A 27,297-nucleotide genomic window follows, 5' to 3' on the forward strand; every position below is an offset into this window, starting at 1 on the left:
AAAATTTTTACAGTGTTGTTTTCTTCAATTTCTTGTTCATTTTAATGCCTGGTACAACTAAAGGTACATTTATTTGAACAAATATAATGATAACAACAACAAAAAACTCACAAAAGTTTAATTTAAGAGCTGATATGTCATGATTTTCCATGTTTTTCTTGATGATGATTTTGGTTATTATCAAGAAAACCATGGAAAATGGCTAGAAAACAATTGAAGAAAACAATGGTCTAATATTTTTTTCCATGACTGTATATTATGGAAAGCACTAAAGTGTATACACAAGATATATAATTAGATATGAGCAATGATAATGAGGAAAAATGACCCAGACCACTTTCCTCAAGCCCAATTATGTCTCCATATTGCCTGTAATGTTTGGTATTTTTGCTTGAAAATGACTTACATCAATCATATCTGTTTTTTTTTGTTATCTGTTTTTATTTTTATTTCTGTTGGATCATGGTGAAAGTCCCGGGTCTTCAGAAGGTCAGCAAAAAATATGACAATCATTCCATTGGATTTGATAAAGGGCTGGGGGAGATGGCCAAAATCTTCAATTTCAATATAGGTAATTTAATATAACAATATATATCACGATAAAGCATATTCTTTGGTCATCCAGTAAATTAATCATATATGAAATAACCACATAACAAACCGTCTTTGTGTTGTTGTGATTGTCGCAATGATTCGCTTCTGCTTTGCTCTTTGCGCTTTTATTAATATTGCGAGTTTGGCCACTCATTAGTTAAAAAAGTGACATAGAAAAATACATATTTTACATAATTTCTTTACAGTTTTAAACATCATATTGCCCGTGTGGATCCTGATCTGAATCACAACACAATATTATCTCCATACTGAAGTTATACTACAATATTATTGCAATATAAAACATTTTGTGATATGCCAAGTATTGATTTAATTATATATTGCTTCACTAAAGGAAAAATTGTATCTAATAAGAAAACTTTCAGTTTGTTCATCTCACTTTCTTTATTTTATATATATTTAAATATGGATATAATACCAAACAGTTTGATTTGTATTTGCAATATTATTCATTTTTATGATAAAATATCAATATTCCATATCAAAATGTTGTATAATTTTCCCCCCTGGGTCACACATAAAAATCTTTAACACAAAAATGGAAAAAAAAGCTGTTTAATGGTCTAACTCCAAAATTCAGTCATATATATTTTTAAGCCTTTTAAAAAAAAATTATTTAGAAGTATCCAGATATTATTTTGTATGTTTTCATGCAAATCTCTAATTTAACTTTACAGCTGCAAAGACACAGACATGAATACAGAAAAATAGTAATTTTGCATTTGCAATATTAATCATTTATATGATAAAATATCAATATTTCATATCACAATGCTGTATAATTTCCCCCCTGGGCCACACATAAAAATCTTTAACACAGAAATGGAGAAAACTGTTTAATGGTCTAACTCCAAAATTCAGTCAAATATATTTTTAAGCCTTTTTTTAATATATATATATATTTTTTTACAAGTTTTCAGATATTATTTTGTACTTTTTCAAATATTTGAAAAACTTTTCATGTAAATCTCAATATTTCATATAGCAGTGCCGTATAATCCCCCCCACACACACACACTCACACACATAAAAATCTTTAACACTAAAATGGAGAAAAACGTCTTAATGGTCTAAGTCTAACTCCACAATTCAGTCATATAGTGTATTTTTCAGCCTATTTTACAAGTTTTCAGATATTATTTTGTACCTTGTAAAACATTTTTACCTTTATTGATGCTTAGAGGGAAAATTCAGGTGCACAAACACAAAAATAAGTACAGAAAAATATAAATTTTGTATTTGCAATATTAATAATGTATACGATAAAATATCAATATTCCATATTACAGTGTATACATATACAAAGGATACAAAAAGTACACTTTTTCCCCGCTCCTGAAAAACACCAGCAGTTCTAAAGCCTCATAACCACCAAAATCCACCAGAGCTTCATGCTGCCCATTCATCACCTCCCTAAGCAGCACACAGCGTTAACCCCTGACCTCTGACCTCTGACCTCCCACAGGCCACCAGGACAAGCTGGGCGTGGCCGAGACCAAGCTGCTGCACACGCTGCACTGGATGCTGCTCGACGCCGCCCAGGAGTGCAACCACGAGCCCAGCCTGGGCCACGGCTGGTCGGCCGGCAGCAGCAGCAGCGCCTTCCTGCAGCCGGTGGGCAACCAGGGCTCGTCCCCGGGCGCTCCGGGCTCCGGCTCCGGCTCCGGCCTCGGGGGCTCGGGGCCCCGGCACAGCGGCTCCCTGCTGGAGGAGGACGAGCACGCTCGGACCAAGCTGTTCCACAAGAGCATGGCCACGGTGGAGCTGTTTGTGTTCCTGTTCGCTCCGCTTATTCATCGGATTAAGGTCCGTACGAATCCGTACCGCCTCGAAATAGACTTAAATTTGTACAAAGAATGACCTCCTCGTTGAAAGATTTTTAGCTTTATTTTCAAACCCTCCACCACACACTCTCAGATTCACCCTATGGCTATTGATCTGTGTGCACAAACAGACACAAAGGTCAGGTTACAATACTCTCGGGACTAATTCATCACTGTTTCCAAGTGATCGTATTATATTTGTAGGGCTGGGCGATATGGACAAAAAGTCATGTATATAAAGAAAGATAAAAATGGAACTATATCGATATTTGCAATATGGTCTCATTCCATGTCACATTTAGAAATATATCGATATATCTGTATGTTCAGTCAAAGCCAAATATGACATGTCACAAGTAGTTTTATTGAAAGCGTTTATTTAAGTGAACATAAATACTGCAAAACAACAGGAGTACCTTTTTAAAAATCAAAGCTACATAAAGTGCACATTTAAATAAAAAAATATCTTGTATCAAACGTATCAAAACATTCCAAGGAATAAAAGTTTTTAAATACATCTCACAAGTTGCTTCTTGCTCCGATTGGTGTTAAAAGTTGAGAAGGAGGTAGGGCTGGGCGATATGTTCCAAAAGTCATATCCCAATATATTTAGGCTGAATATCGATATACGATATATATCCCGATATTTTTATCGTAAAGTGAGAGCAAATGTTCAGTCAAAGTAAAATATGACACAAGTAGTTTTATTGAAAGCGTTTATTTAAGTGAACATAAGTACTGTATATCAACAGGAGTACCTTTTTAAAAAAAAAAAAAATAAAAGCTCCATAAATTGCACATTTCTGCTTCGATTGGATTGAAAAGTTGAGAAGGAGATGTTGTTGTTGTGCATATTATTGAGATACTAAATATCTTTTTTATAAGTATTTTCTTGTCAATCATATGGCAGAACAGCATTTCTTTTGATGGAAAAACATTTTATTTTTTATGGTAAAATACAATCTTTAAAAAAAAATCTTAAATGTGAAATCAAAAGTGCAAATATCATTTTACCGTGATATTAGAAAAAAAGGTGCACCTTATTTATTACGGTAAAGTAAAAAAATACCTTATATCGATATATTTTTTTTTGTCGATATATCGCCCAGCCCTACATATTAGCGGTGCACTTTCCAACGTATCGAAACATTCCAAGGAATAAAACTTGTTAAATACATCTTACAAGTTTCTTCTTGCTCCGATTGGTTTGAAAAGTTGAGAAGGAGGTACGGCTGGGCGATAAGGACCAAAAGTCATATCTTGATATATTTAGGCTGAATATCAATATACGATATATATCCTTGTTGAAGTTGCTTCTTGCTTCGATTGGATTGAAAAGATGAGAAGGAGGTGTTATTGTGCATATTATAGAGATACTAAACATCTTTTTTTAGGAGTCGGATCTGACCTTCCGATTGGCCAGCGGTTTGGTGATATGGCAGCCAATGTGGGAGCACCGGCAGCCGGACATCCCTGCCTTTACTGCACTCATCAAACCCGTCAGAAACATCGTGACAGGTGGGAAAAAGTCCTAACACACAGCCTTATCGACCCCTTTTAATCTATTTTTGTTTGCTCATAATTAAGACGTGTAATCTGCTACGCCTGTCTCTACAGCGAAGAGGAACTCCCCCGTCAACAACCAGTGCAGCCCCTGTGGATCTGGCAACCCGGGTCCCATGGTGAGCGAGCGTTTTAAGCTCAGATCTTGTCTCATTTGGCTTCCCATGTTGATTGAATGTGTTCAGGCAACAGACTTCCCCTCCCCCTTTCAGTCTCCCCCAGAGGCTGCCTGCTAATATTCATTAGCACCAGTCATCCGGGAGCATTAGCGTGGTTAGCAAGGGTCACGACAGAAACCTCGCTCCAACCAGCCTTTAATTATCAGGTCTGTTTGTCCTTCTGCCTGTTCACCCACCCATCTACGTTATATCTGTCAAAGTAGTTACTTTGGATTGGGTTGCAATGTTTTTCTTTTTATCCTTTGTATTATTATTACAAAGAGCTAAATATGACAAACCCTAGTAAAAGCAGCATTTATATATAAGGGGGGAAAAAAAGAACTATATCGATATGGTCTAATTCCACATCAAATTTAAAAATATATCGGTATATATTTTTTATATTGATATATCGCCCAGCCCTAGGTTGCCCTTGATGTATTATTGTATATATTTGTTTGAGTAGTTACCTTGGATTGGTATGTAAGATTGTTTTTTTTCCTCCTTTTTTCTATTTTCTTTCATTCTGTTCTCCTTATTGTATAGATTTATGAGGATCTCAAACTCTAAGCTATATTTATACAGGGTTTATTTTTTATTCTATTTATCTATTTTTTCTCAGGGTAAATGTATATTTTAATTGTTTGTAATTTTATTCTATTTTGTAGATGGGGTAATTGTATATTGGATTTTTATAGTATTGTGATTTTGTATGTAGTTGTAAAAGCCCAACTAGGACAGGAGTTAAAATGAGCTGAAGCTAAATCTCTGTATGCAGCACATGATGCATGTCCTGTATCTATGCTAACTCTGTGGAGTCTATTTTGTCCATTTTTGAATCCTTTTCATGTCTTTTTGTGTCTTTTTTGTGTCTTTTTTGTTCATTTTGTGTCTGTTGTTGTGTCTTGTTTTAGTTATTTTATGTCTTTTTTTGTCATTTTGTGTCTTTTTTGGACATTTTGTGTCTTTTTTCTAGTCATTTTGTGTCTTCTTTTCTTGTCAATTTGTGTCTGTTGTGTCTTTTTTGGTCATTTTGTGTCTGCTGTGTCTTTTTTTTGTCATTTTGTCTCTTTTTTCGAGTCATTTTGTGTCTTCTTTTCTTGTCATTTTGTGTCTGTTGTGTCTTTTGGTCATTTTGTGTCTGTTGTGTCTTTTTTTGGTCATTTTGTCTATTTTTTTGTCATTTTGTCTCTTTTTTTGTAATTTTGTCTATTTTTTTCGAGTCATTTTGTGTCTTTTGGGGTAATTTTGTGGTCATTTTTGTATCTTGTTTTAGTTATTTTGTGTCTTTTTTCTAGTTATTTTGTGTCTTTTCTTGTGTCTTATTTGGTCATTTTGTGTCTGTTGTGTCTTTTTTGGTCATTTTGTGTCTCTTGTTGTGTCTTTTTTTGTCATTTTGTGTCTTTTTTCTAGTCATTTCATGTCTTTTTGTGTATTTTTTAGTCATTTTTGGTAATTTTTGTGTCTTTTTTTGACGTCATGAAGAAGTCGTGCTTTGGCGCTTTCATGGACTCCAGAGGGTTAACTGCATTGTCCCATCAAATAAAAAAATAAAATAAAATCTGTTCATCTCCCACCCACAGGGCTTCCAGGTGGTTTGCGAAGCGGCACAATCAGATTCCTCGTCCCCGGCGGGCGGAGAGCGGAGCTGCCGCCGTGGCAACTCGGTGGAGAAAGGTGGCCCTTCCCAACAACCCCCACCGGTGAAAGGCCCCTCCAAGAAAAAGTGAGCACCGTTAATCAATTTAACCTAAAGAAGCAGAGAGATAGGAAGCATCTGGTCATGTGTGCGTCATTGATTTCTTCATTCTGTGGTTGTGGAGAAGCTTTACGCCCATTCAGGCTCTCTGGTAAGCAGGAGGAGGCTGATAGATGATGAGAGATGAAAGCTTTTTATACATCATTCCCTTTCTGCAGAAATATACACTACCGCTTAAAAGTTTGGGATCACTAAGAAATGTCCTTATTTTGAAAGGAAAGCACACTTTTTAAATGAAAATTACAGACATACAGTCTAGACATTTTTAATGTGGTAAATGACTATTAAAGCTGGAAACGGCTGATTTTCTTATGAAATATCTATTATATATTGTCCTGTGTTCCCGTGGCACATTGTGTCAATCCACGTTTATAGTGATGAAATCCAGTCCAATCCACTTTATTTATAGAGCACAATTTTAGCAAACACAAGGTTTCCAAAGTGCTGCACAAACAATAAATAGATAACACAATACAAAGAGATGTAGAAAACAATAGAACAGTAAAATGCAATAAAATAAATTAAAAATAGGATAAAAATAAATAAAGTAAAATGTGAAATGTACTGCCCGCACAAAATAAAATATGTATGTATACAAGGCTGAAAGGCTGATTGATCATTAAAACACCTGAGCATTATGTTAGCACAGCTGAAAACTGTTTTCTGATTTGAGAAGTAATAAAATGATCCTTCCTCAGGCTGGTTGAGCATCTAGAGGTAAAGTTGGAGATTTTTACAAGTTAAAATGATTATTTCTGCCCTTGTCAGTGTCTTTACTATATTTTCAATTCATTTTATAACTCATTTCTTGATTAAAACAGTTTGTTTTCATGGACATTTTCTGGGTGACCCCAAACTTTTGAGCAGTAGTGTATATGTGGATATATCAGGATATCATTTTGGGAAGTTGTCAAAATAACGCTGCAAAGTTCGGCTATTTTTTTTAATGTTTCTTGCTGATTTTCAAAGTGTTCATATGACCTCTGCTGATGCTATCTCAATGAAAATAGCTTATCTGTGTTCCCACAAGTCTCCTCCCTACATATATGGCTCCCTCTCAGTTCAGTTTTCTCTTATTTGACATAACAATTCTTGATTGAATTTGATTTTGTGGACCGAAAATGCAGTTAAACTGTTAAATCGCAATATTCATCATATCGCAAAATGATTAAAATCGCAATAATATGGTATCATGACTAAGTAAAATCGTATCGCGGGACCTCTGGTGATTCCTACCTCTAACATACGGTATAGTATGTATGTAATAGTCATAATAGTATAGTATAAACTATAAAGAGTATGTTTAGTTTGATGTATAAAATAAATACATAGTAACTAATATGAATAAACCAGTCCAACAGAGATTCAGTGAGACCTTCGTCTCGGAGGGTTTTTAAATCTGTGCAAGATGGGAAACAAGAAATGGAAACCCTAGATTCAGATAAACACATGGATTAAACTTCACCAAGGGGCCACATAATACCAGGAAAAACTGTTACAATATACTGCCAAGAACAGCAAAGGTCAAAGCAGAAGTGGCACTTCTTCGCTATAATGCCGCCTTTGTTTCTTATAATTGTTAAGAAGATATGGAATATTCAAGAAAGTAATAATCTGTCAGACTGAGGTTTGTGCTAGGGCTGGGCGATATGGACCGAAAGTCATATCGTGATATATATTCAGGCTGAATACGATATATATCCTCATATTTTTATCGCAAAGTGAGAGCAAATGTTCAGTCAAAGTCAAAGCCAAATATGACATGTCACAAGTAGTTTTATTGAATCCGTTTATTTAAGCACATACATAAATACTGTATAACAACAGAAGTACTATTTTTTTTAAAGTCAAAGCTCCATAAAGTGCACATTTGAATGAAAAAATATCTTAAATAAAAATAGCCTGTGAAATAAAATAGGCCAATCTCTTTCCGAAATAAATATATTTATATGGGAAAAGAATAACGAACATTACAAAATAACTAAATATGAAAAACCCTAGTAAGGGCAGCATTTATATATAAAGAAAGAAAGAAAAAGAACTATATCGATATATGCGATATGGTCTAATTCCACATAAAATTAAAAAAATATATCGGTATATATTTCTTATATTGATATATCGCCCAGCCGTAGTTTGTCCTTGAATTTTGGATTATGAACCACACATTTATTTAAAAGCCTGTTTGAATCCTCTGCTCAAACTGTTAAATAACGGTTACCCATAATGCTCTATGATGTGGTGTGGTTAACCATCCAGGCCGCTCAGAGTGACAACATCCCAAAATGATTAATAATTGAAGGAGAATACAGTGAAAACAGCATTAAAAGTGCATCATTCTCAAAGAGCAGGGACACGGAGACAATAGTTCATAAATAAACATCTCAAATTTAGAGCCAAATAATTGTTTGTGTGCTAATTAATAAACCAGTTAATGCACACAGATATAAAAGACATCTCCAGTCTTCAATTTTAAGTGAGTGAAATCATGCAGTGAAACCATATATCGACCATTTAAAAAAAAAAATACTTTATTGCAAGGCTTCTTACTTTCACAAACATAATCAGTCATGTCGTTTTCTTTACAATATTTTACCTTGCATTTTTTTCCTTTTTTTCCGAAGTGTATATTCACAAAGTAAATAACAAAACATAAGGTAAACAGGCAAACATATATACAAGGCAAACTGGTATTTCCCAAATGAGGACCTCAAAGAAAAGGAATAAACAACAAACGACAAAAAAAAATAAAAATAAAAATAAAATAAAATAAAATAAAATAAATAATTAAAATAAAATAAATAAAATTAATAAAATAAATATAATAAAATAAAATAAATTAAAATTAAAAAATTAAATTAAAAATAATAAGATACAAAAAGAAACTAATGAGCAAATAAGGGGTGGTGTGTGTGTGTGTGTGTGTGTGTGTGAGTGTTAGTGTTGGGGTGGGGACCATTTAGTTCATCCTTAATTCCTCCTTAATTTCATTAAATATTTCCTCTGTTTTTATCAGCCTTTCTTTACAGTATAACTTATTCCAAAGATGTATTTGTTCCCTATTTCTAAAAGTTAGTCTTTCCATCTCTAAACTTTGCTCTGCTGTTAGTACCCATGCTCTTATTTCAAATTTTGGTATATTTGATTGTTTCCATCATGTTTACTCACCTGCTTCATGGCGGTTACTCTCAGTAAATTTAAAAAAAAAAAGTCCTTTGTTCTTATCTTTCCTTTTAACCCATAAGAACCCAGACCTATTTATCCTTAAAGGAAAATCATGGGGGAAATACCACAGACCAGTGGACTACATAGAACACATTTATGATGTTTAAAAAAATAATAATTCTACCCCTAAATGTCAAAGATCTGTGATGTGAATTTATGTTTATGATATTTCTTATTTTAAAATAAATAAACTAGACACCTTTTGTGCTTACAGAACCACAAAATTGCCTTTTTCTGACGTATACGTCAGAGTTATATTTTTGTTACTTGTTTTATGTGAGGAAATAATGGTCAGTGGCGGTTCTCCACAGGGGCCTCCAGGGGCCACTGCCCCTGTGAAGAAGCCTTTGGCCCCTGCTGTGGCCCCTGTGTCAAATTAATAATAAAATGGTCAATTTATAACGATGAACAATGGAACAATTCTAACCTTGTTTTTGTTCAAACAATATCTCATTGCACACAAAAGGAACCCAGAATGTTACATTGTATAATAGTTTAACTCTCTGGAGTCTTGTAGGGCCATTTTTGAATCCTTTTCATGTCTTTACATGTCTTTGTAAGTCATTTTTTGTAATTTTGTGTTTTTTTTTTGGTCATTTTTATGTCTTCTGTGGGTTTTTTTTTGGTTATTCTGTCTTCTCATTTTGTATCTTTTTTTGGTCATTTTGTGTCTTTTTCATGACATTCAAAGATTTTGAATGCTTAAATATCGTATTAGAATTGTTAAATGGGTTTAAACTTAGCCACGTAACAAAAAATAAGCTTTTTTAAATGAGCTACTTTTTCACATTTCTGTTTCCAGTCACAGCCACATTTTGGAGAAGTCACTTTTTGTCACAGTCACAGTCTTGCTAAGGCACTTGCATTTAAAGGGTTTGTTACATTTGGTCACCATGGGTTCTTATGGGTTGAATCTGAGTAAATACATTTTTGATTCATAATGATCAATATTGGATTGGACTGCCTTCACAAAGCCTTATCTCGTCTGTGATGCACCCAAGAAACCAGCTGTGGGTTGAGGCGGTGCAGCGACCCGCGCTGACACAGGGCTGGTGCCATCATCTTGTTGATGGCTAAACATTTAGCCCCGCGGCGGCGTCTGTCCAACACACGGCACGCCACAGCTCGCTCCACTAGCTGCTCCAGCTAGCGTATATGAATAGCTCCTCCTTCCCCTGTGTAATGTGTCGCTCCGAGCGCTGCCGTCTCCTCACACACACACACATGCACGCAGTCTTGCTTGAGCATTTGCAGACCCATCTGACGTTTGTCCACATAACCGGGGTAATTATGCTGCAGTAATGTGCTACATGTCTGATGCTGGCAGTGTCCCTGGCCTGGCGTGACTCGGCTTGGCTGCGTTCGGAGCGCCCACGGAAAGTCTGGCATTGTTTGGGGCGAGGAAGGTCTGTGCACGCTCTGGCACAAACAAGGCAGGTCTGACTGGCTGGTTTTGATCACAAAAGTATTGATATGTAGCCCAAAAAAAAAAGGAAATCCATAAATAACGTAATACACCCCACTTGCAATGTGCAAAAAGTCAAGGCCACGCCCCCTTTTGAGGGACAAGGCCCTGTTGATGTCAATGCTATATATATATATATATATATATATATATATATATATATATATATATATATATATATAATTGACAGATATTATCACTGCAAATTATTTGTTTCTAAAAAAACTTTTATTTGTTTCTCACCAGGATAAAGAAAAAACTTTTTGTCTTTTTTGGTGATTTTTTGTGTTTTGTGTGTCTTTTTTTTGTTGTAATTTTTTGTCTTTTTATGTTTTTTTGTGTCACGTCTTTTGTTTCTTTTTTGGTAATTTTACGTCTTTTGTGTCTTTTTTGGTCTATTTGTGTCTTTTTTTGGTCTTTATGTGTCTTTTTTTGGTCATTTTGTGTCTATTTTTGGTAATTTTTAGTCTTTTTACATCTTCTTTTGGTCACAAAATGACCAAAAATGACCAAAAATGTACAAAAGAGATAAATTAAAGCTGCAAGCAGCGATGAACTGGCCTGAGCAGAGTGCACTGCAAATTATTTGTTTCTTACCAAGATAAAAAAAACTTTAGATTTAGAAGTGTTAGATAATTTCTTGTTTTTAGGGTTAATTTCTGATTTTAAGCGTTCAACATGCTTATTTCTAGATTTAACAATCTTAATTTAAGAAATCTTGTCAAGTGAAATTATCTGTCCATGCAGCAAGATCATTTCCCTCAGATTTTTGATCTTGTTTTTAGACACACCTTTTTTGCAGTGCACATTTTAAATTCACAAAATAATAACTAAACATGCACACAAAGAATTCTAATCCAAAAACGCATCAAACTGCTTTGACTTTATTGGAATCTTCTCTTTTCTGTCTTATACATTATAAGACAGGTGAAATTCTGAAGTAACTTTGATTTTGATGAAATACTATGAAACTGATATTGATGAAATTGTGAAATTGCTTTTTAAATTTTTTTATTTCTGATGTACTTCCTGGTACCTAATATGATGACCCACAGAAATTAATTTAAAAAAATTTCAAAAAAAAGGAATCCTCTCTTTTCTAATGAAATGTTCATGATCCATGGTTGCTGGTTTGGATTCGGTGAATATGAGGACTAGAAAGGACTAAATATTCTCTGCAGAGTCCCCAATAAACACTTGAAAACATTCTCAATCTGCACATGTGGGTGTTTTGTGTCAGAGCGTATCGTGTCCGGTCTGTCATCGTCCTGATTCACCGAGAGAGAGCGACGAGGAGGAGGCGTAGAGAGGCCGATAAGCCGTCCATTGCTCATCCCCAAACTCATTCTGACAACCAAACAAGTCACTCCGAAGCTTCTCGTGATCACTCTGACAGCCAGCAACTGACTGCAAATCAAAATAAGCCCTCACCCCTCCACCCTGCACCCTCCCCCGAGCTACTTATATCCTCATGCACTCAAACACCAAAGGGTTCTGGAGCAGTCACATGGTTATTGGAGGAAGGGAGGGATTTAGCCCGATTGTTTCACAGCAGAAACCAAACAATGAGAGATTAATTGCCTTCTCTAAGTGGGAATTTTAAGCTGCTGTGTGTGAGAATGAGGACGATAGGAAGGTTAGAGAGGGAAGTGAGCTGCATGAGAATTAGATTCTTGACATTTGACGGGATTTCGGTGTAAGAGGGAATTCATTTCACGCTTTTAAGTTGCTGCTATGCAACAGAGAAGTGATGTAGAGTTCTGAATCAGCCCTGTCAGAGTCCTCTATCTCCTCCTCATCCTCTTGTACGCACACCTCCGCCGCCCGGATAAAATCATCTCCTCCGTCAGGTCCTGTGATTAATGCAGCTTACTCATCCGCCGCCGCACTGCCGATGCTGAGGCAGTTTCCATGGCAACCGCTGGCTGCTGCATCCCTCCCGCCCGCCCGCCTGCCTGCACCGAGTCGGGGGCTGGGCCCGGCCGCCTCTCGGAGGGGCCCGGGGACGGCTGTCGTCACTGGGTTGCCGCGGCAACCTGACACAACAGCAGCAGGAAGAGGGTGTATGTGTGTCGGCTAGACGGCGAAACATGATACAGCCTCCCTCTGCTGTCCGCTCGCAAAGTGATTCATGTAGGAATCGACCATCTCCTCCAGCTCTATTTATCACAGCAGAGAAGATTAAATGCCTCTCTCTCTCTCTCTCTCTCTCTCTCTCTCTCTCTCTCTCTCTCTCTCTCTCTCTCATGGTATCAATATGTTTCTCGCTCTATATGCTCCGCTGCTCGCCAGCCGCTGACCTTCATTTGGGCTTATTTATAGTGGACTCACGTAGGCTTAGGCTCCCTCTCTCCTTGCTGCTCTCCCAATGATGCTGGAGGGGGGCTCTGCCCTTGTTTACCATCCTCCTTTGATGCTCCATTAATGAAGCAGTGTGTTGGGAGGTGATGACAGGCTAATATATAACAGGACATAGTGTAATTGTTGTGTGTGTAGTTGGTGGTACGGCTGGGCGATATGGATCAAAAGTCATATCCTGATACATTTAGGCTGAATATTGATATACGATATATATCCCTATATTTTTATCATGTTCATGAAATGTTGTAGATTGCATCAGAAATAGGGCGCAAAATTAAAAGTTGTATATCACTGTAGTAAACGCTTTTAATCACCGAAAATCAAAGAATAGTACAAAACTTGTAAAAAAAACAAAAAAACAGTTTTACTGTAAAAATAGGGCTGGGCGATATGGACCAAAAGTCATATCCCAATATATTTAGGCTTAATATTGATATACAATATCGCAAAGTGAGAGTAAACATTCAGTCAAAGTGAAAGCCAAATATGACATGTCACAAGTAGTTCTATGGAAACCTTTTTTTAAAAGAACATAAATACTGTATAACAACAGGAGTACCTTTTTAAAAAAATCAAAGCTCCATGAGGTGCACATTTAAATTGAAAAAATCTTATATCGATATATTTTTTATGTCGATATATTTTATTTAACCTGTAAAACAAACTTGTCTCTTGCTTTTCTTCCAGGACCTCAGCCCCGGCCGGCCTGCCGACCTCGCTGGCCCAGCGAGCGCGTTACGCCACCTACTTTGACGTGGCGGTGCTGCGCTGCCTGCTGCAGCCTCACTGGACGGAGGAGGGCGTGCACTGGGCTCTCATGTACTACCTGCAGCGCCTGAGGCAGATCCTGGAGGAGAGACCTGAACGCGCCCCGGAACCCTTGGTCACGCCTCTGCCGCGCCCACGCAGCAGCTCCATGGTGGCCGCCACGCCTTCACTCGTCAACACACACAAGACTCAAGTAAAGATCAACATAGTTCTTACCTTCTGTGATGTTAATGACAACTTTTCAATGCAAAGACGCATTGATAGCCGTGTTTCCACTAGGGGGAAAGTGGCAACCGGAAAAGTCTCAGGCCACACCCTCTCAAAAGTCCGCTCACTCTGCGTGTCTCCATTACAAACACAACCTCAGCAGTTGATCATAAACAAAGCAGCATGGCTAATTATGCACAGCGTCTCCGCTGATCATAAACACAGTGATAGTGAGTTAACCAGCATCGCTAAGTGTCCAGTGCTTGTTGTAAACAAACAGAGGTAAGCAGCTAAGTGAACACCTCCTGCAGTAGCAGCACATACCCACTGTACTGCTACAGAGCTAACTGTTAGCCTATTAGCAATTTGCAGATTGGACGCTAAGGGGTAAACATCCCCTCCGGCTCTGCAGCTGGGAGAGACTGCTGCAGAAAGGACTGTGCCGCTTCGACTCATTCTTACTCGTTAAGAAGAGTAAGGACGAGTTTCCAATAACACCAGAAAAAGTCACTGGATTTGTCTCCTGGCGTTCTTGAAAAATAGTCTCTAAGGGGGTCTGAAAAGTCACTAAATATAGCAACAAAGTCGCTTAGTCGGCAACACTGCTTCGCCAGCTTTTACAAATGGCACGTGTTGCTGTGATGTAGAATACTACGTCACGCTCTGCTTAGCATTCTGTCCAATCAGCAACCAGGCTTTTTTCAGGGGAGAAAAAATGGCCCTGCTCTTCTACAGGGAAGAAAAAAGTCCAGAAAAAAGTCAGCTCCGGACGGCTCGTATTCAAATTAAGGGTGTTTCGGCGAGTGAGACCCGCCTCATTCCGGGTATTGGGTGGTAGTGGAAACAACCCTAATGCTGTACTTTAGATGTCACTGATTTTTCTGTATTGTATCCTCTGATGTGTTTTGCAGGATATGAGTCTGAAATGCAACGAGGAGGGGAAATCTCTGAGTACGGAGACGTTTACAAAGGTCTCTCTGACCAACCTGCGGCGACAGGCGGTGCCGGACCTCTCCTCTGACCTGGGCATGAACATTTTCAAGAAGGTCAGAGCTAACCATCCAGAGGGGCCCTAGTTCATGCTCAAATGCTAATTTTATCCTTAGTACATGGAAATCAGGACAGCAATATGAATAGAAAGGCAGTGTTAGTGAGGTTACAAGCACAAATATTCTAAATGTCACTGACTTTGACTGACAGTGTGTTGAGAGGAGAAACAATTAGTGACATTATGGAAAACTGACAACTCAAACTGTCACTTCTGATCTTCTTAAAGTGAAGCCACCATAATTTGGCATGTAGACAAGTCGATTAGCTAATCAGCAGAAAAATATTGCAAAAACTACAGAAAATGCTGTTAAAAGCCTTGAAAAAAATAGACATTTCAGACTTTTTATTTTATCTATAGCACAGTAAACTGAACGTCTTTTGGTTTTGGACTGACAAAACAAGACATTTAAAGGCATCACCTTGGACTTACCCTTTTTTTTTTTTTTTTTTTTACTATTTTCTGACATTTTATTGACTAATCAAGTAATTGAGAAAGTAATTTGGCATGAAAATGTTTGAGAAGATCAGAGCTAAACAACCAGATGGGCCCTCGTTCATGCTAAAATGCTAATTTTAGCCTCTCACTTGGGAATCAGAAAAGCAATATTAATAGAAGAGGCAGTGTTAGTGAGTTTACAAGCACAAATATGCTAAATGTATTACTTTTCTTATTTTGTGTGTTTACAGAAGAAACAATTAGTTTAAATTGTCAGTTTTCTATAATGTACCTGTCACCTCTGTTCTTTTTAAAGTCAAGCCACCATAATTTGTTTTATAAATTAATAATAGTTTACTGATCAATTAGCTGTTCAACAGAAAAATAATTAATTTTAATGCAAACACGGCAGTGTAGGGGTATCTGGTTCAGATACACATTGCCTCCATTAGGGGTACCAAAATATTTAGAGGTAAAGCTAATTTAGGTCAATTTTGCTATCGGAAATTGACTAAATTAATATTTAATACTTTAAATGAATTAAAGTTACTCGATGGGGCACCACCTATTCACTTAGGAATAGGAAAAGATAGCAAATCATAGTTAATCAGTCTCATAAAGTTAACAAATTATCAATTTGGAACATTGATTATTAATTATGAATATAATTATAATCGAATTACCTTATTAATATTTAGTAACGGTTGAAGGAATTTTGAGTTCTTTCCATAGCAGAGGTTAGCAAATCATTCATTCATGTGCAACATTAAAGGGAGAAGCATATTAATCCAAAAACATATTTATTCTAAATAAAACCAAGCAAACAGAACACACAATAACTAATCTAAAAGACTATTTACAGTGGAAATGTGAGTGAGGAAAAAATGTGTAACAAAATGGCTACCGAAAGGCGGTCATTTAAATAAATCAAAATGGCGGAAGCCCTTTTGTTCTTGAAGAACAATAGACCATGCGGTCTTGAAGGTCTATGTGTTGTTGGAAGCCAGATTAAAAGTATATTTCATGTGGATTAGTGTGTGAGCAAATCAAATGAGTTATAGTTAGTTTACATGTACAACTTGAGATATGTAGAGCAACATTAATCATACAACTTCAAGTGATCTAACTACACAAAATATCCCAACAAATATACTTAAACACACAACGGATCAACACCATTGATTAAAGCTTAACAAACTTGTTCTTGCTTACTAACTGCCCAGTACTGTACCACAGAGTCCAGAGTTGAAAGGGAAAGCAGAAATCCTTTTGGAGAAGAATCTGGTTCCTGGTTGGGTTTTGGTGGTTGTAGCGCTGGTTGCTGTTGGCTCCAGAAGCTTGGTGAGGGTCTCTGTGATTATGTCCAGGATAGATCACAGGCAGGAAACTTAGAAGCGTGGTGGTGGGCCCACTTGGTTTGGGTTTTCACCGGGCTTCTCTTAGAGCTGGAGACAGAGGGAAGGTGTCTGATCTTCCTCCTGGAAGATCAGACCAGGACAGCAGACATGCTGTTCCTCAGGGAGTTGAGAAGAGAAGAGCGAGAAGGGGTGGCTGCAGGACACTTTTGTGTCCCAACCTGGAAGTTGTATTTCCTGTTGGTATCAGCCAATGAGACGCCTTTAGGTATCTCCAGATACCTGTGGGGGTGGGGGTCGTTTGTCTTTGTTTGGAGGGGGACAAAGAATGACCTCCATCTTGAAGCATGGAGAGAATTTGTTGACAATTCTCACTGAATTCAGTCTTTAATCCAAATGAATCTTCTGGAGTAGCTGTGAGCCCTACATATCCCCCTTTTCGGTCGCAGAGTTTCTCTCGATGGGTAATTCTGCGAGCTAATGAAGAAAAGAAGGGTCCACAGTTGAAAGTGTTCATTTGTAAGTTCATTTAGTTGGTAACGTCTGGGCAGTTTATTCTATCTATCTGGCTAAGCAAGAACAGTAGATATAAACAAAATCCAGATAAACACAACTATAATGACATGGTGTGAGATAACTAACACAGTTGAACATCAGGGTTAGTGAGAACAAAAAAAAAAAAAATGTTAGTTGTGTAAATGTGTTAGGTGAGAGGAGAGAAGGGTGTGGTACTATGTATGACTTATTGTGATGTCATGGTAGTGTGTCCTAAGCTAATGTTAAACAAAAGCTGTCTCACTGAGAAGGTACTAACGAGGAGTTGTCCAAGTGTACATGTAAAATTAGACAGTGGTGCTTTAGTCCAATCAGAATTTAGGCTTTAACTCAGTTAATAGGACGATGTCTGACTATTACTGGGTTAAAATTAACTGAAATTTGTTGCTGTTGCTAACAAACACAAGTTTACCTAAGAAACTGCCAAAGAAGAAGAGAAAGGTGAGGTACTGAATCAGCATTTGTTCTGCTGTCAGTACGGAAATGGACTATCCTGTCTGGGTTCAAAAGCGTCCTCTGTAGCTTTTGTTACTTCTCTGCTGTCGTGGCTCAGGGCTGTAACGCTCCATGTGGCCATATGCAGAGATGCTGTCAGAGGCGCTGTCAAACTGATTATGACCACGTTCTGAACTGGATTCAGAGATGCGGAGGTCATCATCTGAAGGGCTCATTGTCTGGTCATAATTCTGGGCCAAGATCTCAGAGTATGGCTTCCTACAGCTTCTGCTATGTGAATGCCTATCTCTGTATAGTCGGTGGACGCTGCGATCTGGCTTAGTCTCCCTGCGTTGCCTTTTCTCACCCCCTTTCGGTTTGCTGGGAGGGTGAGAGTTTAGAGCAGGGGAGCTCTGAGACGCTGCCGTGGTTACACTTGCAGGCTCAAATGGTTTCGCTCTAGCTTTGGAATTGACAACAGTTTCCCAAACCACCTGTGTCACTTTCTTTAACTCGTGCATAGAGGGCTTACCATTATTTGTTGTGAGTACAACGTGAGTGCGTACGCATGGGTGGAGGTTTCTCAAGAATAAGGCCTTAAAGTTACTAATACACAAATCTCTCAAATTGCTTTTACTTAATTTATAAATTAATTAATTTACACCACTATGTACTTTTGTGAGTACAGATGGGTCTACTCCTGTAGCAGACTACTGGTGTAAAATGTAAAGACTTCTGGCAAGTCTAAAATTTGGAATCAAAAATATTTTTGGTGTGGACCAAAAATGAATATGCTGTTATTAATATTGCACAATTATGAATGATTGCCAACTATGCTATGCCTCACACGGGGCACCATAATAATGTAGGGGTATCTGGTTCAGATACACATTGCCTCCATTAGGGGTACCAAAATATTTAGAGGTAAAGCTAATTTAGGTCAATTTTGCTATCGGAAATTGACTAAATTAATATTTAATACTTTAAATGAATTAAAGTTACTCGATGGGGCACCACCTATTCACTTAGGAATAGGAAAAGATAGCAAATCATAGTTAATCAGTCTCATAAAGTTAACAAATTATCAATTTGGAACATTGATTATTAATTATGAATATAATTATAATCGAATTACCTTATTAATATTTAGTAACGGTTGAAGGAATTTTGAGTTCTTTCCATAGCAGAGGTTAGCAAATCATTCATTCATGTGCAACATTAAAGGGAGAAGCATATTAATCCAAAAACATATTTATTCTAAATAAAACCAAGCAAACAGAACACACAATAACTAATCTAAAAGACTATTTACAGTGGAAATGTGAGTGAGGAAAAAATGTGTAACAAAATGGCTACCGAAAGGCGGTCATTTAAATAAATCAAAATGGCGGAAGCCCTTTTGTTCTTGAAGAACAATAGACCATGCGGTCTTGAAGGTCTATGTGTTGTTGGAAGCCAGATTAAAAGTATATTTCATGTGGATTAGTGTGTGAGCAAATCAAATGAGTTATAGTTAGTTTACATGTACAACTTGAGATATGTAGAGCAACATTAATCATACAACTTCAAGTGATCTAACTACACAAAATATCCCAACAAATATACTTAAACACACAACGGATCAACACCATTGATTAAAGCTTAACAAACTTGTTCTTGCTTACTAACTGCCCAGTACTGTACCACAGAGTCCAGAGTTGAAAGGGAAAGCAGAAATCCTTTTGGAGAAGAATCTGGTTCCTGGTTGGGTTTTGGTGGTTGTAGCGCTGGTTGCTGTTGGCTCCAGAAGCTTGGTGAGGGTCTCTGTGATTATGTCCAGGATAGATCACAGGCAGGAAACTTAGAAGCGTGGTGGTGGGCCCACTTGGTTTGGGTTTTCACCGGGCTTCTCTTAGAGCTGGAGACAGAGGGAAGGTGTCTGATCTTCCTCCTGGAAGATCAGACCAGGACAGCAGACATGCTGTTCCTCAGGGAGTTGAGAAGAGAAGAGCGAGAAGGGGTGGCTGCAGGACACTTTTGTGTCCCAACCTGGAAGTTGTATTTCCTGTTGGTATCAGCCAATGAGACGCCTTTAGGTATCTCCAGATACCTGTGGGGGTGGGGGTCGTTTGTCTTTGTTTGGAGGGGGACAAAGAATGACCTCCATCTTGAAGCATGGAGAGAATTTGTTGACAATTCTCACTGAATTCAGTCTTTAATCCAAATGAATCTTCTGGAGTAGCTGTGAGCCCTACAGCAGAAAATGCTGCTAATAGCCTTGCAAAAATACAGATTTCCAACTTTTGTCACATTAAACTGAACGTCTTTGGGTTTTGGACTGACAAAACAAGACATTTAGAGACATCACCTTGGACTTTGTATGACTTGAATATCCATTTTCACTATTTTATTTCATTTTATAGGCCAAACAATTAATAGATGAACCGAGTAAGTAATTTGCCTATTAATTAATAATGAAAGTAACGGCTAGTTGCAGCTATGTATAATAAAATGTCCTCGGACAACTTTTTTGGGCATCAATATTTTCAAGAAGGTCCCTGCCAAAGATCCAGAAATGCTAATTTTGTAACGGGTTGTGTATGGACACAATTGCAGCACGCAGGAGGCAGAAATAGGAGGTAACCAGTCTTTAATCACAAGCAAAGGTTCGGTACACAGGAGTTCAGTCAGGCAAGGCAGGCAAACAATCCAAAGGGATAATGCTTTGGATGTTGCCAACAAGAAGTGTAGCATTAGCTACAGCTGCATGTTTTTTAGTTGGTGTTGGATTTTCAGCATGATAGTTTGCCAATCATTTTTGACATATATTTAATTGAAAATGGTACAAACTTGAAGGCTAAACATGATAAAAAAATCCCATTAAAAACTAAGCAGGACTGAGAGAATTGTGGCTCTTACTTCTGCTCCCGTTCTGTTTCAGTTTAAGAACCGGCGTGAGGACCGCGAGAGGAAGGGCTCCATCCCCTACCACCACACGGGGAAGAAGCGTCAGCGCCGTATGGGGGTCCCGTTCCTGCTCCACGAAGACCACCTGGACGTCTCCCCGACCCGCAGCACCTTCTCCTTCGGGAGCTTCTCCGGCCTGGGCGACGACCGGCGAGCTCTGGACCGCGGGGGCTGGCAGGCCACCATCATGGGTAGGCACAGTGCTGTTTATAATGAGAATAGATAGCATGTCACCAGTTAGCAGTCATGCTTCTCCTCCCCGAAGCTCCCGTTGGGTGAGTCAGAGGATTCTGTCTGGATCTGGCTGTCAGCTTGTGAATTAGGTCACTTCATTATCATTTGTATTTCTTATTCGCTCTCACTGAGAAGTGTGATTAAAACTCGCTTCAGGCACAAAGACACTATCCACAGTGACTTTTTAAAGCCCACTGCCCTCTTTCACCACACAGTTGTCACACCGCAGTGAGGTGGTGTTTTATTTTGAGTTCTGGTCTTGTTATTTCCTGTTTTATTTTGAAATGGTAACTCTCCTCTGGTTTCAGGTCACTTGCCCTTCCCTGTGTGTCATCTGTCTGATTGTCTACCCTAATTACCGATTGTGTTCACCTGGTGCTCCCTTCCCTCCATGTGTTCCAATAGTTCACCTGGTGCTCCCTTCCCTCCATGTGTTCCAATAGTCTGTGTTCACCTGGTGCTCCCTTCCCTCCATGTGTTCCAATAGTCTGGGTTCACCTGGTGTTCCCTTCCCTCCATGTGTTCCAATAGTTCACCTGGTGCTCCCTTCCCTCCATATGTTCCAATAGTCAGTGTTCACCTGGTGCTCCCTTCCCTCCATGTGTTCCAATAGTTCACCTGGTGCTACCTTCTCTCCATGTGTTCCAATAGTCTGTTCACCTGGTGCTCCCTTCCCTCCATGTGTTCCAATAGTCTGTTCACCTGGTGCTCCCTTCCCTCCATGTGTTCCAATAGTTCACCTGGTGCTCCCTTCCCTCCATGTGTTCCAATAGTCTGTTCACCTGGTGCTCCCTTCCCTCCATGTGTTCCAATAGTCTGTGTTCACCTGGTGCTCCCTTCCCTCCATGTGTTCCAATAGTCTGTGTTCACCTGGTGCTCCCTTCCCTCCATGTGTTCCAATAGTCTGTTCACCTGGTGCTCCCTTCCCTCCATGTGTTCCAATAGTCTGTGTTCACCTGGTGCTCCCTTCCCTCCATGTGTTCCAATAGTCTGGGTTCACCTGGTGCTCCCTTCTCTCCATGTGTTCAATAGTCTGTGTTCACCTGGTGCTCCCTTCCCTCCATGTGTTCCAATAGTCTGTGTTCACCTGGTGCTCCCTTCCCTCCATGTGTTCCAATAGTCTGTGTTCACCTGGTGCTCCCTTCCCTCCATGTGTTCCAATAGTCTGTTCACCTGGTGCTCCCTTCCCTCCATGTGTTCCAATAGTCTGTGTTCACCTGGTGCTCCCTTCCCTCCATGTGTTCCAATAGTCTGTTCACCTGGTGCTCCCTTCCCTCCATGTGTTCCAATAGTCTGTGTTCACCTGGTGCTCCCTTCCCTCCATGTGTTCCAATAGTCTGTTCACCTGGTGCTCCCTTCCCTCCATGTGTTCCAATAGTCTGTGTTCACCTGGTGCTCCCTTCCCTCCATGTGTTCCAATAGTTCACCTGGTGCTCCCTTCTCTCCATGTGTTCCAATAGTCTGGGTTCACCTGGTGCTCCCTTCTCTCCATGTGTTCCAATAGTCTGTGTTCACCTGGTGCTCCCTTCCCTCCATGTGTTCCAATAGTCTGTTCACCTGGTGCTCCTTCCCTCCATGTGTTCCAATAGTCTGGGTTCACCTGGTGCTCCCTTCCCTCCATGTGTTCCAATAGTCTGTGTTCACCTGGTGCTCCCTTCTCTCCATGTGTTCCAATAGTCTGGGTTCACCTGGTGCTTCCTTCCCTCCATGTGTTCCAGTAGTCTGGGTTCACCTGGTGCTCCCTTCCCTCCATGTGTTCCAATAGTCTGTGTTCACCTGGTGCTCCCTTCCCTCCATGTGTTCCAATAGTCTGTGTTTTCCCTTTCCTTGGTCCAGTGTGTTTGACCCCGTCACCATACCAGCCAGTTATCTCCTTCTTGCCACAGTAAAGGCTGTGGAATTTGAGGGCTGGAACATTCAAATTAAATGATCTTACACACAGACAGAAAAGCCAGAGAGAACACAGGCTTCATTGGACTCGGGGCCACCTTTTTACAGCAGCCTTGAAATTTACAAAGTTCTCCTCCGCTGTACCTAGGCAGTGAATTCTGATGTCTGATAATAAAGAAAACTAAAAGGAGAGAGTTTAGTTTAGATTAGGATTTTTATATTTAGTTTTTACTCAGTCAGGTGTTTCATAGCCCTTTTCTTTCACTCTGTGATGACTTTCCCTGCTGCATTCTTTTAATAAATAAACTTTTTAGTCCTGACTTGAGCCCGGCCTGACAACAGTTAGCTCTACTGCCAGTATGATATTGTCCAGAAACGTATTTTATGACAGTTGGCTGGCATTTTTATATGTTTTTGCTTCGACCTGATATATATCGTTTCTGTATCTGCGTCACTTTCCAGGCAGATTCACACGGAGGGGCAGCACAGACACAGCTGCAGACGCTGACAGCCTGAGCGCCAAACACTCTCATTCCCACCACTCTCTGCTCCGAGACATGCCCGACCACTCCAACAGCCACAGCGACAACACGGTCAAAGAGGGTAAGGAGACGGCAGGACTGGGGTTAGTTCAAATCAGAAAGCCTTTACTGTCATTGCACAGGGTAGTACAAGGAAATTTGTCATCAACCCGTCCAAAACGAATAAAAAACACACAAACAATATGACAGAGGTGAACAGGACAGGAAGACAGAGATGAAGCATCGTCAGCCGACCAAAATAGGACTTAGAATAAGTCCAAAATAAGATGTAAGGTAATTTTATGCAGTTTCAATAAATGTTCTTACTACCATGTAATGCTACTATGGCAACTGAGTTACTGTTGTTTAATTTTGACTGAATATTTAAAGGCAAACTCTAAATATTAAACTATAACACTTCTTTGTTGCAATTGTATATTCTAAAAGTTATAATCATATCACAACATTTCAGGCTATTTCTGCAATAATAATATCTTATGATAGTGGTAGTAAGACTAACATTTTTAGCTCCTAGAGAGGATGTATTATGATCAAAAAATTGTGCTTCTAGAAACAATATGTAACATATATGCAACAAGCTGAAAAATAAATTGTTATTGGCTCTATGGTGGAGGAATTAGTTCCAAAAAGGGAACTATCTATATTTTATACTAAATCTGAACTACTCTCATTAATTTTTTAATTTTGACTGAATATTTAAAGGTAAACTCTTGCATATTAAACACTTCTTTTGTTGCATCTGTTAACATTATAATCATACCACAACATTTCAGGGGATTTCTGCAATAATCACCTGCTCCTATTGCAGAGTATAAAAGATATATTTGTTAGGTGAAAACAATCATATCTCATTTCCTCTGCTACAATAAACGGCTGTCTCTCTGCCAACTCCACTGAGACCTGCTGAGCAGAAATAGGACAGCATTATATAACAGCAATATTCCTGTGACAATGCTAATTTACATACAAACAACTGTGCCGGCTGCAGGCTCTGCACCACACTGCCTCACATGCATCCTATTAAGTCTCCTGAGAACATGAGATAATAATAGAAGAGAGTTGATTCTGACATGCTTCACTCCAAGGTTATTATAGTTAACGAAAACAAACGAAAACAAACAAAATAACAAACTAGAATATAAAAACATTGACTGAAATAGAAATAAAAACGAGAGTTTTTAAAATAAATAGATAAATAAATAACTAAAACTATATTGTGTGGTTACAAAACTAACTGCTTTATAGTTTATTTTTGGATAGTGGCAGCTCACATTAATGAACATCAAAAAACATCTTTGCAAATATGCCGGATTATAGCAAGGCTGCTAATTTGCATCCCTAAAAAAAGAAAAATAAATACAAATATAATAGACAGCAATTACATAGGTAAGATACATATAGAGGAGACAACACACACATAAAAAAAAACATACCAGACCCAGACAGGATATAACTACGCAATAAAAACTAAAATTATAGTGAAATTGGCCTTAGTTTTCGTCTTTTTTCATACTTAAACATTTTGGTTGATATTAAATCTATTTTATCAATCTGATTTTATGACTTAATAAACTTATTGGGGCTGAGATGGATTAGAGAAAGGAAATAAAGGCAACTTTTATTGTGACTATTTTAAATCTGGCACCCAACAAATACCCCATTACAAAAAAACTAGGGCTGGGACTTTAACGCGTTAATTAAGATTAATTAATTACACAAAAATTAACGCGTTAAAAAAATTGACGCATTTTCGCACTTATTTTTGCACCGCGGAACGTTTCTCACGTTTTCTAAATATGCTATCGCTACACTTAATGGCAATTTTGCACTGGTCTGTTGGACTTGAACAAAAATAAACAATATTTTTGTTGCTTAAGCTTATGTATTCAGTCATTATTCAATGGTTTACTAAAAATCCATGTGAAAAAAATTACTTCTCACTGTTCTCAGGTCAAATATTTATATGCGATTAAAATGCGATTAATTTCGATTAATTAATTACAAAACCTCTAATTAATTAGATTAATTTTTTTAATCGAGTCCCTTCCCTAATAAAAACTAAACTAAAACTAAGCGTTTTCCCCAAAATAAAAACTAATTAAAACTAGCAAAAATACTCCAAAAACGAATTAAAACTGAATTTGAAAACAAAGATCACAACGAAATGAAAACTAAAACTAATGAAAAATCCCAAACTATTGTAACCTTGCTTCACTCTCCCGCAGTCCGATCTCAGATCTCCACCATCACCATGGCGGCGTTCAACACCACGGTGGCGTCCTTCAACGTGGGCTACGCCGACTTCTTCACCGAGCACATGAAGAAACTGTGCAACCCCGTCACCGTCCCTGAGATCCCCGTGGAGCCTCTGGCCTGCGCCAACCTGCCGCGCAGCTTCACCGACTCCTGCATCAACTACTCGTGTCTGGAGGAAGGGGAGAACATAGAGGGGACCAATAACTTTGTGCTGAAGAACGGCATGCTGGACCTCACTGTGAGTGTTCAGGCAGTCAGTTTATTATATATTACTATATTATTTTAAGGATAAAATAGGTGATCAACACATCATTAACCCTCTGGAGTCACAGATCACCGGCATAATCAAATTACATGACTTTTTCATGACGTCACAATAAAAATGAAGCCTTGCCATCAACTTCCAGTTAAAGTACTGGCTTGAAACTCCATGCCAGTTTTTGTTGTATGATGATATGACGAGTAAAACCGGAGATAAGGTCAAATATATTTAGTTTAAAAGTATAGAACTAGATGTTATCCTCATTTTACGTCTTATATTTACCACCTTTGTTCACATTTGCCACATTTAAAATTCTCCATTGAGCATGGTTATGCTTTAAAAGTTAAACCCCCCCCATCATTTACAACATCAGATCTTTTTTTAGTTTTTTTTATGTGGTTCAAAATGTTGATCCAGTAAGTCGAGTGAAAAAATAATCATCAGGTCATATAGTTGAGGTTGTGCTAAAAACATTTTTATACCAACACAGCAGTGTAAACATTTTTAAGTTGTATATACAGGCAGATTCAAAATGGATTCAAAAGCGGACAAAATAAGCCAAGACTCCAAAAGGTTAATTACATACCGAGTCAAAACAAAATGCCATTAAGTTGACACAAAACATAATGAAATAAAAGTAAATATCATTTAATTAATGATCCAAAATTGCTCGCTGAGGAAGGCTTTTCAGTTTTTTTGTTTCTGAACTCACTGGTGGATTTGAAATGCATGGTTTTACCATAGCCAGAAACTGTTAAAAAAAAGACATCATCCATCCATCCATTCATTCATTCATTTTCGACCGGGTCGCGGGGGCGGCAGGCTAAGCAAGGCATTCCAGACTACCCTCTCCACCAGCCACAACGTCCCCCCTGACATTATCATCACATTTTCAAATTTCCAACGGTCCTTGAACTACAAAATCTAACCTTCAATAGTGATATTTAGTCAAAATGTTGTAAGTAGAGGTGGTAAAAATGTCAATAGTTTAATATGAATAGCTAAATATTTTTTTTCTAAATATTGGTACCACTTGTGGGCACTTGGATAACATATATTCCATTTTATTTATTATTATAAAGCTTGAACTGATAGCCCAGGCTTTTATTTGCCTCAATTACTAAACTGGATTGGCGTATATATTTGGGACAGTGGGGACCTTTATAAATGCGATTTTACGGGATGAAATTCAATCAATATTTTTTATTTAGTTCCAAGAGACTGCACGTCTAGACCAACCTGAGAGAGACGGAAAGCATCATAACAAAACACTGGCAGATACTGTAGAAAATATGAAAGCTGGAGGAAGTTAAAAGTTGGCAACCAGACCTGAAGTGATTTGTCACTTGATGATTTGTCAAACAAAACACCCTGAAAATGCTTGGGGTTCAA

At 38.4% G+C, this 27,297-nt stretch overlaps 1 protein-coding gene across 1 annotated transcript in view; it reads left to right on the top strand.

Annotated features, from left to right (window-relative positions):
* LOC131962615 (protein unc-80 homolog) overlaps positions 1-27,297 on the top strand; it is a 94,986-nt gene that overhangs the window by 3,760 nt on the left and 63,929 nt on the right. Inside the window, exons 4-12 of the mRNA XM_059327560.1 lie at positions 2,081-2,421; positions 3,833-3,956; positions 4,056-4,120; positions 5,743-5,885; positions 13,657-13,930; positions 14,856-14,990; positions 20,696-20,912; positions 23,308-23,448; positions 25,613-25,881. Of these exons, the coding sequence (XP_059183543.1) occupies positions 2,081-2,421; positions 3,833-3,956; positions 4,056-4,120; positions 5,743-5,885; positions 13,657-13,930; positions 14,856-14,990; positions 20,696-20,912; positions 23,308-23,448; positions 25,613-25,881 (1,709 nt within the window). The remainder of the gene's footprint in view (positions 1-2,080; positions 2,422-3,832; positions 3,957-4,055; positions 4,121-5,742; positions 5,886-13,656; positions 13,931-14,855; positions 14,991-20,695; positions 20,913-23,307; positions 23,449-25,612; positions 25,882-27,297) is intronic.

This window comes from Centropristis striata, chromosome 24, assembly GCF_030273125.1.
Source record: "Centropristis striata isolate RG_2023a ecotype Rhode Island chromosome 24, C.striata_1.0, whole genome shotgun sequence".
Classification (NCBI taxonomy): Eukaryota; Metazoa; Chordata; class Actinopteri; order Perciformes; family Serranidae; genus Centropristis; species Centropristis striata.